This window comes from Phyllopteryx taeniolatus, chromosome 14 (genome assembly GCF_024500385.1).
Source record: "Phyllopteryx taeniolatus isolate TA_2022b chromosome 14, UOR_Ptae_1.2, whole genome shotgun sequence".
Taxonomy (NCBI): Eukaryota; Metazoa; Chordata; class Actinopteri; order Syngnathiformes; family Syngnathidae; genus Phyllopteryx; species Phyllopteryx taeniolatus.
The window spans coordinates 502,029-519,524 of record NC_084515.1 but is presented as its reverse complement, the minus strand read 5'-3'; the positions used below and the strand labels follow the sequence as shown (position 1 = coordinate 519,524).

At 42.3% G+C, this 17,496-nt stretch overlaps 1 protein-coding gene and 1 long non-coding RNA gene across 13 annotated transcripts in view; one reads left to right on the top strand and one right to left on the bottom strand.

Moving 5' to 3' along the window:
• The window catches only part of LOC133489491 (partitioning defective 3 homolog), a 268,623-nt gene that overhangs the window by 160,576 nt on the left and 90,551 nt on the right, over positions 1-17,496 (bottom strand). For all 12 annotated transcript variants that reach the window (XM_061798629.1, XM_061798633.1, XM_061798626.1 and 9 more), the window contains exons 4-5: positions 11,103-11,299; positions 10,893-11,036 (exon numbers count right to left, since the gene is read on the bottom strand). In XM_061798629.1, the coding sequence (XP_061654613.1) occupies positions 10,893-11,036; positions 11,103-11,299 (341 nt within the window). The remainder of the gene's footprint in view (positions 1-10,892; positions 11,037-11,102; positions 11,300-17,496) is intronic.
• Positions 12,470-14,026, top strand: LOC133489492 (uncharacterized). The gene is made up of 4 exons (XR_009791926.1): positions 12,470-13,263; positions 13,410-13,470; positions 13,547-13,607; positions 13,698-14,026. It is a non-coding gene; the product is annotated as an uncharacterized LOC133489492 (long non-coding RNA).

The window sequence follows — 17,496 nt, the reverse complement described above, 5'->3', positions numbered from 1 at the left end:
CGATGACACGAGTTTCACTACGACAATTAAATTCCTTCATTCCCTTTGGACAGCTCATTAGGTACACCGGCGCAGAGGATCTTAAACACGAATATCCGGCCATCCTGCCTGCAACGAACCGTATACGTTTCAGATTATAACGCAGCGGTGTTGAACCTCTGTCTTGAGTCCAGGAGTAAACACACGTCCACTGCGCTTTAGCCCGAAAGGCACATTTATTCGGCAGCATCCGCGACAGAATAATGGCGTCTCGCTCTTGATAGACGAGCCAGCCTAGCCCTACGTCATACACGACACGGCTTCTGATTGGTCGACCATTACGTCATATCCTGTAACACAATAATCAACAAGTATATGACATATATATATGTATGTACGATACAATATAATGCTATGTAATGCTCCTGCTTAAGTTAGGCTTACTATTGTACTTTATGGCTGTTGGTCAATGCCATATTTAATTTTGAAACCACTTCCATTTCAACTCATATAAATACACGCTCACATAACATGTCAAATGTTTGCACACATACACCTCAAACACATTCGCATAAACATGTCAAATCTATTCACATACCATCCTCAAATCCATTCATAAAATATACTCAAATCCTTTCATATTTCCATCTCAAATACTTTCGGACTTTCTTTCACCAACTTTGGCAAATCCGCTCAGTTTTCCCTGAGTTACTCACCGGAGCAGCGACCGCGGTCTTTGGCGAGCCGGCATCCAGGTGAAACTCCGCAAGAGAGGATACGGACTGCCGTTTCCGTCCATCCACCGCGCGAATCTATGCTCCCTACCCAACAAAATGGACGAGCTTCATCTTCTGATAAAGACCAGTAAAGACTTCTGACGTTCCGCCGCCATGTGCTTTACGGAGACTTGGCTTTATGACGCTGTACCCGATAGCGCCGTCACGCTTCCATCTTCACCGGGCAGACCGCGACATGGAATCATCGGGGAAAGCAAAAGGCGGCGGGATATGCTTCTATATCAACGAAAAATGGTGTACAGACGTCACGGAGCTCAGCACACACTGCAACCCGCATTTGGAGTCGCTGTTTTTGAACTGTAAGCCATTCTACTCGCCTCGTGAGTCCGCATCATTCATTCTCGCTGGCGTCGATATTCCGCCTCAAGCTAACACGAACGCCGCACTGCTAATGCTCGCCGAACAAGTAAACGAAATTGAAAAAAAAACACCCGGACTCACCCCTCATTATTCTCAGGGACTTTAACAAAGCTAAACTCAACCACGAACTCCCTAAATACAAGCAGCACATCGACTGTCCTACCAGGGAAAATAATACTTTAGACCACTGCTTTACTACGCTAAATAACACATACCGTGCCAAACCTCGTGTAGCCCTGGGCTCGTCTGATCACTGCTTAATTCACTTAATACCGACATACAGGCAAGAACTTAAATGCGTGAAGCCTACAGTGAAAACAGTGAAAAAGTGGACTAATGAAGCAAAGATGGAACTTCAAAGCTGTTTAGACTGCACAGACTGGAGTGGCTTTGAAAATTCAGCTGGCAGCCTGGATGAATATACGGACACTGTCACATCCTCTATCAGTCTCTGTGAAGAGGTTTGTGTACCAACAAAGTCATTTCGCAGATTAAATAACAACAAGCCGTGGTTCACTGCCAAACTTAAGCAACTTCGCCAAACTAAGGAGGACGCATATCAAAGCGGGGACAGGGCCCTGTACAATCGCACAACAAACCAGCTGACTAAAGAAATTAACATTGCAAATGACTATGCAGCAAAGTTGGAAAAACAGTTTAGCACCAACGAGTCTAAATCAGTCTGGCATGCATTTCAATCGCTGACCAATTACAAGCGATGATCCCCCCAAGCTGAGAACAATAGCACACTAACCAACGACTTTAATACTTTCTACTGCAGATTTGAAAAGGACAATCACACCTCTGACTTCTGCGTTAATCATCTACGAAACAAAAAAAGATTAACAAAGCGGCAGGCCCAGACCATGTGTCCCCATCCTGTCTCAAAGTCTGCGCGGACCACCTCGCTCCAGTCTTCACACAGATCTTCAATAGATCTCTGGAACTGTGCGAAGTACCATCCTGTTTCAAACGCTCCACCATCATTCCAGTCCCCAAGAAACCTGCAATCTCGGGTCTGAATGACTACAGGCCTGTCGCTTTGACATCTGTGGTCATGAAGTCCTTTGAACGTCTCGTGCTGGACCACCTCAAGAGTGTCACAGGTCCCCTGCTGGACCCCCTGCAGTTTTCCTACCGAGCGAACAGGTCTGCGGATGATGCAGTCAACATGGGACTGCACTTCATCCTACAACACCTCGACAGTGCAGGGACCTACGCGAGGATCCTGTTTGTGGACTTCAGCTCAGCGTTCAACACCATCATCCCTGAACTCCTTTCCTCCAAGCTTCTCCAACTCATCGCCTCGCCCGCCATCTGCCAGTGGATTTACAGCTTCCTGAGGGGCAGGACACAGCAGGTGTGGCTGGGAGAGACCACCTCATCCACACGCCGCATCAGCACTGGGGCACCCCAAGGTTGTGTCCTCTCTCCGCTGCTTTTCTCTCTCTACACGAACGACTGCACCCCAACGCACCCGGCTGTCAAACTCCTGAAGTTTGCAGATGACACCACTGTCATCTGCCTCATCAAGGACGGTGACGAGTCTGCATATCGACAGGAAGTGGAGCGGCTGGAGCTGTGGTGCGGCCGACACAACCTGGAGCTGAACACGCTCAAGACTGTAGAGATGATCGTGGACTTGAGGAGGCATCCTTCGCCACAGCTGCCCCTCACGCCGTCCAGCTGCCTTGTGTCCACCGTCAAGACTTTCAAGTTCCTGGGAATTAGTCTCTCAGGACCTGAAGTGGACCATCAACATCAACTCCGTCCTCAAAAAGGCCCAGCAGAGGATATACTTCCTGCGGGTTCTGAGAAAGCACGGCCTGCCACGAAAGCTGCTGAGGCAGTTCTACACAGCGGTCATCGAATTAGTCCTGTGGTCTTCTATCACAGTCTGGTTTGGTGCTGCTACAAAAAAGGACAAACTCCGACTGCAACGGAAAATCAAAACTGCTGAAAGGATTGTCGATACCCCCCTACCCACCCTTGGGGACTTGCATGCTGCCAGAACTAAGACAAGAGTGTGCAAAATCCTCTCGGACCCTCCACATCGCGGTCACCGGCTCTTCCGGCTCCTTCCCTCAGGTAGGCACTACCGATCAAAGCAAACTAGAACTAGACATTCCAACAGCTTCTTCCCTCTTGCAATCAACTTCCTAAACAGCTAACCTACAATTCCATTGCAACATGCTGCCAATTTGTTTGTCTTGAGTTTGTTGTCACATTTCTGTCAGGCCAATTATATATTACTCGTGCACTCACTGTAGTAGTCTCGCCACGCTGCACTATTTGCATATCTGTTGTTGACCAATACTGGCCACTCATGCCAGAGTAGCATCTGCCCCATTTGCACACTGACTGAGGAGTATCTGCAAAATTTGCACAATCAACATTGTCCCAGATTATCGCACTACTCGTCAGTTTAAACTGCATACACTCCTTGAAGTCTCGGCGCCCTTTGCACAATGGTCATTGCACCGGACTATTGCGAGATTAGTCATTCGAACTGCTCTAAGTGCTAGAGGACTCTGCATCTTTTTGCACAATTGTCCAAAAAATATTAATAATTTGTACCGGCATTACCAGATAACTAGCAACCCTTTATTGTCTTTATGTCTCAAAAGTGTTCTCTGTCAATTGACTGTCTGTTGTCGCACTAGAGCGGCTCCAACTACTGGAGACAAATTCCTTGTGTGTTTTTTGGACATGCTTGGCAAATAAAGATGATTCGGATTCTGATTATTCGGATTCTGATGAGAGCAAGACTCAGGCGCATGTGAGTGTTTGAGTAGTGTTTGAGAGCTAATCCTGAATAATGTCCCTCACGGCCCCTCATACCTGCTGGCCACACACACACTTATTCACACTACTAACACACACGCATGCATGCACACACACATGCTTTAATATCATCAATTCACACGCACGGACACAGATACACACTCACCTGCCTTGACTCATTTGAATTTAAGTGACATCCAATTCATTACCCATAGGGTTAAATATGACATTGGTCCTCCCTCTGCAGTTATAACAGCTAAAACTCTTCTGGGAACAAGGTTTAAGAGTGTGTTCATGGGAATTTGTGAAGTTACACACTGATGTTGGACGAGAAGGCCTGGCTCTCAGTCTCCACTCTAATTCATCCAATTAGTTCTGTTCTGTTCTGTAGGGATGAGGTCAGGATTGTGCAGGTCAGTCAAGTTCATCCACATAAAACCTTGATTTGTGCACTGATGCACAGTCATGTTGGAATCTCTCTCGATCTCCAAACTGTTGCCACAAAGTTGGAAATGTCCAAAATATTAGACCCCTGAGGTCCAGTGAAAGAAACTCTGAATGCTTCAGCTAATAAAAGATTTTGGACTGTCAAACAGTTTGGGGATTACCCCTTCCTGTTCCAACATGTCTGTGCACCAGTGCACAAAAGCAATGGCCATAAAGACATGGAGGCGACAATTTGGTATGGATGAGCTTGACTGGCCTGCACAGAGTCCTGCCCTCAACCCGATAGAACACCTTTGGGTTGATTTCGAGTGGACAGTAAGCCAGGTCTTCTCGTCCAACATCAGTGTGTGTGACCTCACAAATATGTTCCTGGAAGAATAGGCAAAAATTCCCATAAACTCACTCCTAAACCTTGTTGAAAGCCTTCACACAAGAGAAGAGTAGACCAACATCATATTAAACCATATTAATTTAGAATGCGATATGACTTTTAAAAATCATATGTGACTCAGGGTCGGTGAGCGAATACTTTTGGTAATATAGTGTATAAATGCAAAACACACCCACATGAACACGCATATTCACGCGCACACAGGACATAGTTGATTGATAGTATAAAGACATGGCAAGGCACTGAGGATCCAATTGAGGAAAATCAACTTGTGGGAGCTACCCACACCAAGAGGTGCCACAGCCCACAGCCACAAAGGATGCCGCTATAGAGACCGCAATGACCCAGGTAAACCTGAATGGACTCTCGACATTGTGCAGAGCCCCCCAGTCTTCCCGGGCGCAGAATTTAGAATGCGATATGACTTTTAAAAATCATATGTGACTCAGGGTCGGTGAGCGAATACTTTTGGTAATATAGTGTATAAACGCAAAACACACCCACATGAACACGCACATTCACGCGCACACAGGACATAGTTGATTGATAGTATAAAGACATGGCAAGGCACTGAGGATCCAATTGAGGAAAATCAACTTGTGGGAGCTACCCACACCAAGAGGTGCCACAGCCCACAGCCACAAAGGATGCCGCTATAGAGACCGCAATGACCCAGGTAAACCTGAATGGACTCTCGACATTGTGCAGAGCCCCCCAGTCCCCCGGGCGCAGGGAAAACAGCAGGATGACATCCCTGCAGGCAGACCGAACACACCTCCCAACGGGGAGGCTCCCATGAGGAGACACTGGAGCTGAAAAGACTGAAAGACTATAGGACAGGATAAAAAAAACTGAAGGACAATAAGAAATACAATAAAATAGGATACAAATAATGAACAGATAAATTAATGTAATAAATAAATGTCTAAATAATTAAGAAACCATTAAAAGCTAAACCCAACAGGTGACTCTTCAGCCTCCTTTTACAGACATCAACAGTTAACACTAACACATGCGCACACATACGCACACGCATACTTAACAATACTATTAACAGATACACACTCTCATACTTTAATAAAATCAATACACACATGGACGGATACACAAGCAGGTAATCACAACTACTAACACACGCACAGAATTATAATCCATTCACACACATGCACGCATTCCTGTGCACAGATGGATACACACATACATACTGTACTTAATCGGACCAATAACGCGCGCACGAACACACGCACATTATCACAAGTATTAACACACGGACGCACAAATCAAATCAATTCGCACACATGCGCACAGATGGATACACACACATACTGTACTTACCGTATTTTTTCATGTATAATGCGCATTTTTTTCCCAAAGAAAATTGTCAAAAGTCAATAGTGCGCATTATACATACGTAAAGGGGCAAATGGAAAAAAACTCACATTTTGTAAATGTATGCCGCCATCTAGTGGTTATAAAAAAGCTATACACGTTCATTCCAAAATGCCAACGCCACCTAGAGGTTATGAGAAAGGTGTACACTTTCATTCTAATATGCCACCGCCACCTAGTGGTTATAAAAAAGGTGTAGCCTACACTTTCATTCCATTATGACAGGGGTATGACTGCATATATGTACAGTTGTGCTCATTAGTGTACATACCCCGGCAGAATTTGTAAAATATAGGTTTTTTTTGTTGTTGTTTTTTTAAATATGACTGATGACTTTACAACAGATTGGCTGGCGACCAGTTCCGGGTGTACCCCCCCCCACTCGCCCGAAGATGCTTGGGATAGGCTCCAGCACGCCCGCGACCGTTGTGAGGCTAAAACGGTACGGAAAATGGATGGATGGACTTTACAACAACCATCATTAATTTCTTTATGGTTATGTTTTGTTTAATGATAATGCTTTTCTGAAATTCTTGACCGTTTAATTTTAACCCCATTAAAATAAAAAATAAATGTGTTTCGCCTGGTCCTTCATGTTTTCTTTAAAGAATTCTACCCATCTTACAAATTCTGCCTGGGTAATCAAACTTATGAACACAACTGTGTTTCTAATTTGTTAAATAAAAGGGCTGTGAATTTCAAAATAAGAGCAAGTAAATTTAAAAAAGTATTACGTGTTCAAATAAAGTGCTTAACTTCAGAACAATTCTTTGAAATAATTATAACAAAATACAGTTAATACTGTATTACATGTTTTCATCATGTGGGTAGAAGCAAAATAATGCATTGTAAAAATGCAGTATATATGGGTAGAAGTGTTTTCCAGAATTTTGAGGTCAACTTTGGGGGTGCGTATTATAAATGGGTGCGCATTATAAACGAGGAATTATCAGACTACTAAGACACATGCACGAACACACACTCGGGCACACGCATATATGGAGGGATCAATAGACAAACGTTTACGGGCCATACCTGAGTCACATCAAAATATCTCTCTCTCGCACGCTTGCTAAAGATCCACCTGAGGGAGGATACACACACACACACACACGACTCTCCTAACAAGCTTCTGACTGTGTGTGTGTGCTCCAAGGATGGAATCACACACACAAACACACGCATCTCTGTAGCTTTTGGCCATATGAGAACATGCACATTTGTGATCAATGTGTGTGCGCATGCAGTGTGGCACTCTCTGGCCTTGTAATTCCTGCACAAGTGTGCGTGTGTGTGTGTGTGTGTGTGTACGTGCAGTTGGCCTTCAACATGTCATTCTAACAACATCCCTGGTGAGTTGAGCACCACCTCCCCTCGCCGGCCCGCCATGACAGATAACCGCGTCGCTCCCTAACAGTCCAGGACACGCACACGCACACACACACACACACACACACACACACACACACACAAGGCACTTGACGTGAGTGTATGTGTTTGTGTGGAGTGTGAGTCCTCGTGAATAACACACACTTTTATATGCGTGTGTGTATATAAATTATATATAATACATTCTTCCACAGTGGCGGGGAAGGCTCGCTGTTGCCATGGCGACCCACCCTACCTGTTCAACATCTTTCAACGCTAATTGTACAAGAGCACAAGACTTCTGCTGCTCCGTTTGGCCGACCTTGACGTGTTAAATCACACAAACGCGCGATTAAAGATGACTGCGATGTATTTCTTGGTTTTGTAATGAAGTTTGTGATTTTATGTACAACAAGAATTGTTAAAGGGGTCAGGAACAGGAAGACATTTTTGGGCAAAAATATGCTGTTTGTGCCACCACTAGTCAACACACAGTATTCTGATTAATATTGTGTTTGTGGAGTAAGAATTTAACATAAAGAGCAATTTTTACTCATTCCAAGAGGTATCCATGTTGGGTAATATCGCCCTCTGCTGTCAACTGAAATTAACATCACAGGTGTCCTGGCGAATGTCACGTGAACAAACCCGGTAATTAGAATATTGGGCTCCCCCTGTATGCTGCGATAACTAGCAGGACTACGGGTTGTTTACATGATGGTTTGGACAATAATCTAGCCAAGTTTGACTTCAACCCATGTGATCAAGCTCTGTCTCCAGTCAAAAAGTCGAAGTCAGGCCAGCCACAACAAGATTGTTCATATTAGGCATGGCATAAACAAACAAACAAACAAACAAAAAAGCACCACAGTAACACCCGCAGAGGCCAACTGCCAACTTCAAAATAAAAGTCCAACCCTTGGACATCAATAAGCGTTTGTCTGTGAATACTCTCATTCATCCAGGTCATTTCGTTCTCAGGGCATTGAATTGATCGCAACTGGACAAAGTAAACAGTCCAGTTTTCCGGCAGGAACAAAGCTGCGGTTGCCAGTCGATCGGAGCCCCGCCGCCGGAATTCGACTGGATGCAGTCCTGACCTCAGTTTAAATTACTATCATGTACTGTTGCACCATCCCAAAATCATGTTCAATCGCTAATTTAATACGCTGTCATTGATTAAGTGGTCGAATACGGGACTAGCTAATAGTAAGGGCAGCTCAATTCTTTTTCAATGGCATGAATCAATCATAAATGCAGAAAGAGACCTCATTTGAGGACCGTGTTGACAAATATAATTTCCCCAAAAATCTGAATGTGGCGTTTGGTTCAATTTATTAGCATTGTGACGTTTTCAAGCAAAAACAATGTTTTTAATTCTGGTGCAAATGATACGATACTCCCAAAATATTGACAGATCTGGAAAAGACATCACAGGCTTTCATTTGAGATACAATTCGATGTGATTTTGTTGCAATTGCATTTTTGACCTTCATGTTAATGCCTGGATCAGACTAAAAGACATATTTGGTCTTTCGCGATTGCACTATGTCAGAATGCTGCCATAAAATATTGGCATATCTTGTTCAGACAGTGTCAACACTACATGTCTTTTACAATCACTGGGCTTTATCTTGTCAAATCAAACACTGATCGGGGAGGCGTGACCAGAAAACGTTTCACCTTTCACCTTTTCAAACTTGTTGGCTCATTCCAAAAAGACTCATGGCTGTATTAGCTCAAAAGGGTGCTTCTACTAAATACTGAGCAAAGGGTCTGTATACTTATGGCTGGGTGATATTTCAGTTTTTCTTTTTTAATAAATCTGCAAAAATTTCAACAATTTCCGTTTTTGTCTGTCAATATGGGGTGCTGTGTGTACATTAAAGAGGAAAAAAAAATTACTTAAATGATTTTAGCAAATGGCTGCAATATAACAAGGAGTGAAAATTGTAATGGGGTCTGAACACTACTGTACGCGTGCGCAATAGTCACATCACAGAGTCCGCTGCGATGTTGGTGTACTGTAATATAAAGTGAATCAACTGTAATATTAAAATTGACCAGGAGAGGTACCTGTTGGGACATGCCAATTAGATCAGCACCCATGTTACGGTAAATTATAACGCTTCAAACAATACATGGAGCAACCCAGAGTGTTGTATACTTATCTCCTTGTATCATAACTATGAAAGAGGACGCGGGAAACAATGTACGCCTCCTGCATTTCCTATTTCACTCTTCAAAATGAAACTACTGTAGGCAGGCATGCCGCAGCTGACTGTACGAGGTGCGTTCAGGTACACTGCGTAAATGAGACCATATACGTTCCTTGATTCTTTTGTAATACAATATGGATTACTAGGAAACATATTTTTGGTATCATAATGCTTTAGTTAAAACACTGTTTGATCACACTGTGATAATATGAAATTAATTTTGTTTTGTAATATTACAGTAGAGAATTAATTTTTTTTTAATATAGTCAGCCAGAGCCTCTGGGAATGCAAAGTTATCAATGTCATTTTACCATCATTCCTGGCATACTGTGTTGCATGTTTTTGTTTGCATATAAGCACTACAGTTCTGGTTTTGTTTTAATTTCTCATTTAAAAAAAAAAGAAACCACCATTCAAGCAACACATTTTTCCTCATGTTTTTGAGATTGTTGGGTGAAAGCTGCAGCTGGCTACGAGTGTGGACTGAATGGGTGGCAACAATGGGGAAAGGAAATACCAGTATTTTGAGGGTTATAGACAGTCAGCAACATACAATATTGAGGGGAAAAAAGAACTAAGAACTACTTCATTTTTGGATCTGTGAACCTTAGTTCAAAATTTCTAATTATGAACTATGAACTGAACTGGTTCATTTTTAGAATGCTGAACTGAACTTCCAACTAGTTGGCGTAGAAAATGAACTTTCCCAACATTGATCCTGTATTATTTGACATCGCAATATATATTGCAGGTTAACATTTTTTTTTTTAAATCACGTCATTTTTCCCCCCCAATATCATGCAGCCCTAATGGTGATAACATCGATAGACAGACAGACCGATAAGAGCTTTTTTCCAACAACTTTTTTTCCCAAAAAAATGGAACTTGCATCTACTTCCACAGCACTAAAATAAATACTTACAGCATGTGAAAATAATGGGGGGGAAAAATCCTTTAATGGAAACAGTCCCATAATAGACTAACATTTTAAATCAAAAATTTAACATCATAAAATGAGCCATCAAATTGCCTAGATCAAATTATATTGCCACAAGCCCTCCAGGACTCTCATGCTCTTTTCTCATGTAGTTGTTTCTAAAATGTGGTTAAATCATTGTTTTTTCAATGTTCAACGCCCGCACTCAATCGAAAACATACCTGTTCCTGCCTCTCCAGCCATCGGTCCACCATCGGGTGATTGGCACTCAGGGACGAACGTGCCGTCTCCCTCTGAAACTCTCTCTGATTGGCCCATGTTCCAGCATCCCTAGGCAGGCTGCGGTATGTGTCCAAGCCTTTACGCTGCAGCAGAGGAAAAAACAACAGCACTAATTTCTGCTCATTTGGGTGATGAGAGCTAATGCTTACCTTTCTCTCCAGGCTATTGGTGGTGCCTGAGGCATGGCGCGCTTTTAGGAAGCCAGCCGTGGTGGACCATCGGGTCGGGTTCTTTCGCGAAGGCGGTTCTTCTGCTTGGGCCCGTGACTCAACGCCACCACCGGTGAATGGCCCGTTGAGACACAGCAAAGCGGGGTCGCTGCTGCGGCGGACGTGCAAGGGCATGTCTGACGGAAATAGGAATATTCATTAGAGGTGCACCAATTAATGGTCAACTAATCGAATATGATCAATTAATCATTTGGCAACCTTGTTTAACTTAAATTTGTCCAAATCCTGACTTTGAGCCACTCAATAGTTTATATTCTCAAATTTCTGTACTCCTCCATGCAGAATCATTATCTTTGTTTTTAATCAAAAAAGGAAATTTGCAAACATCTTCTTTTACTTTGGAAACCAATTATCAACGTTTTTGCCAATTTTCTGACACATTACGGACCAAACCAGTAAATAGGGGTGCCCCGATCCGATCTTTGAGATCAGAAATTGGTCCGGTGTCAGCAAAAAAAAACAAGTATCGGAACGGATCGGACTGGATCTAAAGTCTCAGATTTTCTCATTCTTATACAAGCAGTGCATTCCATGCTCCGCTCCAGCACTTTTATCCAGAGCGCACGTGATCACAACAACAGGATGCTAAGGTGCTAACATAGTAACAAGGAGTAATAGTGAATGTTGCTTGATTAAAGTTGTTTATTGACACCCCAGTTGAAGTTCACTGTAACACTAAACATACATAAAATAATTGCACCAATTGGATGATCAAATACATCACAGACATTATTTCTTTCTTTGTTTCTGTTCACAAAAATCCGTAGCTCACAGCTAACACACAATGAATAAAAAAACACCATTGACGAGCTAACGAAAATTTGAATTGAACTTGCAGCGCACTTCTCTCTCTCTCAAAATGAATATTGGGACACAAACGCTGTATAACTACATACAAACAGGCAATATAACAATACTGTCTGGCATATATTCTTCAAACACTGAAAAACAAGTCACATTAACAATATTTGATCGTGACTTCTACGTTCTTTATTACTGCAAGTGTGTATCTCATTTGATGCACCACATTGCCCGTCAGAAGTCAGGATGTGCACAGCAGGAACTGTGCTCCCAACAAGGCATACACAGAGACAGCTAAGCACCTCCAGCTCACTACATGATTCCTATCTGCCACGACATTGTCAATAAAACTAAACCCCAGTTGTCCCCATCAAGAAGCTCAAAAGTGTACTGCCGCACGTGGAGGAAGTTGCTGTTCCCACCACATACTGGCTGTAAAAATAACTTAATTGAACTTGAATTATTTTGCACTTTAAAAGTAAAAAAAAAAAGTAAAATGTATATTATTATTTAATCTAATGAAACAAAGTGGAAAAAAGACAACATTCAACCAAAAATTTGCACAAATCTGCTGACAAATTCAGGCGCTTTGCTGGCATCATGTGATCTATGTCATTATGCTAAGACAGTGCATGATACGCTGTAAGAACTCGAAATATAATGAAAGGACATTGGAATGAACTAATTCCCTGCCAATGCCGTCTAAAGACGTCAATGGCTTTTTTTTTAGCAGGGATGAGTAGGGCAGGGTCTTGTGCAGTTTGTGTGTGATCATCAAGCCTCTGGATAACTGTAATGAGGAATGGCACCCTATACAGAGCAACAATGCCTTGAGGTGAACGTCCCTCCCTCAGATTGAAGAAGAGGAAGAAGGAGGAGGCAGGGAGGAGGAGACAATAAGAGGAAAACATAATGCCGGAAAAGAAAGAAGATAAAATGAAAAAGAAAATCTAAAAAAAAAAAAAAAAAAGATCTCTTTCGGTACTAGAAATCTATTGCGCCAAGGCAAGAAAAATGTTCCTGCGACCAACAAAAATGACGCCTTAGATCATGGAAGGGAATAAAGGATGACACTCCGAGCCATCACTTTGTTGCAAAGCTATCGCCGGAAATGTCGGGCCATATGGAGAGATGCTCTCGGCCGCTTGCCAGCTGATCGTCTGCCGACCAGAATTTGAGTAAATGGGATCCGGAATCGTGACGAGTGAACTCGCTCTGGATCGCCTGGACGCAGCAGAGCCTCATTCGGAGCTTTCTCCGGATGATAATGGAGACAAAGGTAACTCGTTTGCAGCTCGCGTTAGCTACATTTAGCGAGCAAACACGTTCCTTCAATCCTTGTTACATAAACATCATTTAGTCCCACTAGTTCACATTACAATGTAACATCTGTTGCCAGTACTGATTTGAATTTTCCATTTCCAGCTCATGCATCTTGGAGTAATGCAACACCTGCGAGTCGAACGTCTATTAGGATTGCGACGAAGTAATGTGTTTTTATTTTGTAAAACATCAATAAAAAGTGTTCTTTAGTAATCGTATGTATTTTTTAAAACTTACAGCTTATGTCTGGATCCAGCAGACCTTCGACTCCCATTCTAATATTCAGAGCAAGTAAAAAAGGTAATCGAAAGCATTTGTTTCTCCACGTCCCACTGCAGCAATTATAACAATGGATTTTTATAGTAATAGTTATATTTCTAAACTGCACAGGTTGTGCTTCGAGCAGAAGTAGAGACTGGTTCCAAGGACAATGACTACCACACAAGATCCCATTCACCGCCACCAAAGAATAAAATCCAGATGTGGATAAAACTGCCAGATTTTATGCGCAAGTTAAAAACCTGGACTATTGACGGTAGAGGAGGAGAATTAGGAGGAAGAAAGTGCAAGTGTGGGAGCCCCATTTGTTCATGCAATTTTTGGTTTATGTAAATTCTGTACAGTTATACTTGTAAATAGATAATTTTTCTGTCAAAAGTACTTTCTCACTGTTGTTTTATGTTCAGATGTTTCAGATTTTCACTAAAGGTCAAAATATGGGTGTCAAAGTCATTCTTCTGCTTGATCTGTCTGCTTTCACAAAAAGGCTGTTTTGTCAGCTTATTGCCTCCAGAAACAGATTTGGCTGAAAGTAGCCTATATTTTACTGCTGATTACTAAAGAACGGTATAAGCTAGAGACAAAGTTTTTTTGCTGAAGAAAGAAGAGAGTCTGAACCTTCTTTTGGTGGTGTTGGTGTTTACATAGTCATAGTACACAATATTCTGTGGGGTTTGAAAATTTTGTGAAATTGCTCAAAAATGCCTGGCAGTCTAGGGGTTCCCTGCTCAGGAAACGGCTGGCAGTGAATGAGTTAATTATCATAAATCTATGATTCCACACAAATAACAAAACACAGTGAAACAAATGCCGGAAGCGCATGTAATGTTAAACTCTGCGGCTGCGACTCAAGTGCCTGATGAAGTCAATTAATCAGCAGCATGCCACCGTGGGGGATTGGTGGCTAACGAGGCAGTGGGCTGGAGTCGGCTCAACAGTGTGGGAACAACAACGTGAGGGAGGGAAGAGGCTTGCATTAAAACTAATCACACTGTTTAAAACTTGCGCCGTGTGGGAGGCCGAGGTCCAAACATCATGCCTGCCAATAAACGGCAGCGCTAAGCAAACGACACGACTATCAATTTTTTTTATTTATTTTTTTTGTTTTTTGGACAACGACACTCAGAATTCTGGAGACTTGTTCTGGCGGACCACACACGGAAAATGGAGAAAAATGTCTTGTTGACAGAATTAAGTGTCATGAACTGTTGTGTGTCTTTATTTTGAGCACATACAGTGGGTACGAAAAGTATTCAGACCCCCTTAAATGTTGTTGTTATATTGGCATTTGCTAAAATAATTTAAGTTAATTTTTTTCCTCATTAATGTAAACACAGCACCCGATATTGACAGAAAAAAAAACAGAATTGTTGAAATTATTGCAGATTTATTAAAAAAGAAAAACTGAAATATCACACAGCCATAAGTATTCAGACACTTTGCTCTATTTAGTAGAAACACCCTTTTGAGCTGATACACCCATGAGTCTTTTTGGGAATAATGCAACATGTTTTTCACACCTTGATTTGGGGATCCTCTCCCATTCCCCTCCTTGCAGCTCCTCTCCAGTTCTGTCAGGTTGGCTGGTGAACATTGGTGGACAGCCATTTTCAGGTCTCTCCAGAGAAGCTCAATTGGGTTTAAGTCAGGGCTCTGGCTGGGCCATTCAAGAACAGTCACGGAATTGTCCTGAAGCCACTCCTTTATTTTAGCTGTGTGCTTAGGGTCATTGTCGTGTTGGAAGCTGAACCTTCGGCCGAGTCTGAGGTCCTGAGCACTCTGGAGAAGGTTTTCGTGCAGGATATCCCTGTACTTGGCCACATCCTTCTTTCCTTCGATTGCAACCAGTCGTCCTGTCCCTGCAGCTGAAAAAAACCCACACAGCATGATGCTGCCACCACCATGCTTCACTGTTGGGACTCTATTGGACAGGTGATGAGCAGTGCCTGGTTTTCTCCATACACACCGCTTAGAATTAAGGCCAAAAAGTTCTATCTTGGTCTCATTAGACGAGAGAATCTTATTTCTCACCATCTTGGAGTCATTCAGGTGTTTTTGTAACAAACTCCAAGCGGGCTTTCATGTGTCTTGCACTGAGGAGAGGCTTCCGTCAGGCCACTCTGCCATAAAGCCCCGACTGGTGGAGGGCTGCAGTGATGGGTGACTTTCTCGAACTTTCTCCCATCTCCTGACTGCATCTCTGGAGCTCAGCCACAGTGATCTTTGGGTTCTTCTTTACCTCTCTCACCAAGAGGTCCAGTCAGGTCCGATTGTCCAGTTTGGCCGGATGGCCAGCTCTAGAAGAGTTCTGGTCGTCCCAAACGTCTTCTTTTTAAGGATTATGGAGGCCACTATGCTCTTAGGAACCTTAACTGCAGCAGAAATGCTATTGTCACCTTGGCCAGATCTGGGCCTTGCCACAATTCAGCCAGTTCCTTTGACCTCATGATTCTCATTTGCTCTGACACGCACTGTGAACTTGAAGGTCTTATAGAGACAGATGTGTGGCTTTCCTAATCAAGTCCAATCAGTATAATCAAACACAGTTGGACTCCAATGAAGGTGTAGAACCATCTCAAGGATGATCAGAATGGACAGCACCCGAGTTAAATATATGAGTGTTAATTTAAGGGGGTCTGAATACTTTCCGTACCCACTGTATAGTCTTCATCCTCTGCAAAAAACGACTATTACTGCATTACACTGAGTCACTGAGAGTCATTGGGAAAGTCTTGGTTTTCGGCCAAGTCACACCCACCAGAAGGCGCTGCAATGATTTAATTATGATGCACAAACTGTTTAATTATTTACGTTCTATTTAATTATATTACTACAGTATATATTTTTTATAGTATAAAATATTATAGAGTGTTATTTTCCTTATTAAAAAACACATTACAAAACGTTTTTTTTTTTTGGAGGGAACAGATTAAGGGTTTTCCATCCATTTAAATGGGGGAAGATGATGTGAGATAAGAGTTTTTGGACTTAAGAGTGCACCCACAGAAAAAATTAAACTCATCTCAAGGCACCACACTGTACTGGTCTATGACTTTCACGTGCATTTATGACCCATTCTTTGTTAAAATAAACATATTTACTCATCTTTATTCCTCAGTCATACTTTGGTTTTGCAGTCACATAAATACACCTTGGTCAAGAAATTGCATGATATGCTGCTTGCTGCGATGCCTCACTAAATTCAGGAGAAAAAAAGGACACTTAACTAGTCAATGTGGATAGACTGTTGCAGAAATAACTGTATTTGTAAGATGCTCATTACTTGTGGTGTGACTTTCAACTTGTCGCCACAGATTCAGTACTATACCTCGAAAAGAAACAAGATGAAAACAGTAAATTTTCACAATTTGTCAAGAGAGTGCAGGATATGCTGCTTGCTGCTATGCCTAGCTGAACTCCTTCCTCCAAAAAGTCTGAATAACATGCGGCTATGCTTTATTTTGATGTGAACGTCAACAAATAAATGGTCTTTATTTGTATATAGGATAGTTCTTGATTACGTTAAACCCAGAATTTGCACAAATCTGCAAACAAGAAGCAAAAAATAGAACTTTCCCTAGTGCTTAACAAGGTCCAGGAACTTAATTCTTCAGGATAGTGAATGGTATGCTGTTGGGAATTACGAAAGAAAACATTGGGATTAATCGACATACAGCTAGAATAATTTATTTTAGGATAGTTTTTGATATGCTGCATGCCTAAACTTGAGAAGGAGGAAACAAAGAAGACACTGGACTGGTTGGCTTGGTTAGACATAAATTTTATGTGACTGTGACAGAAATAAGCCTTTACAGTCAGGATAGTGAACGAAATGCTGGTTGTTTAGTTGAACTCTGGAATTAGAAAATTAGACAGACTGGTCGATGTGCGGATTGTCTGATGTGACTGT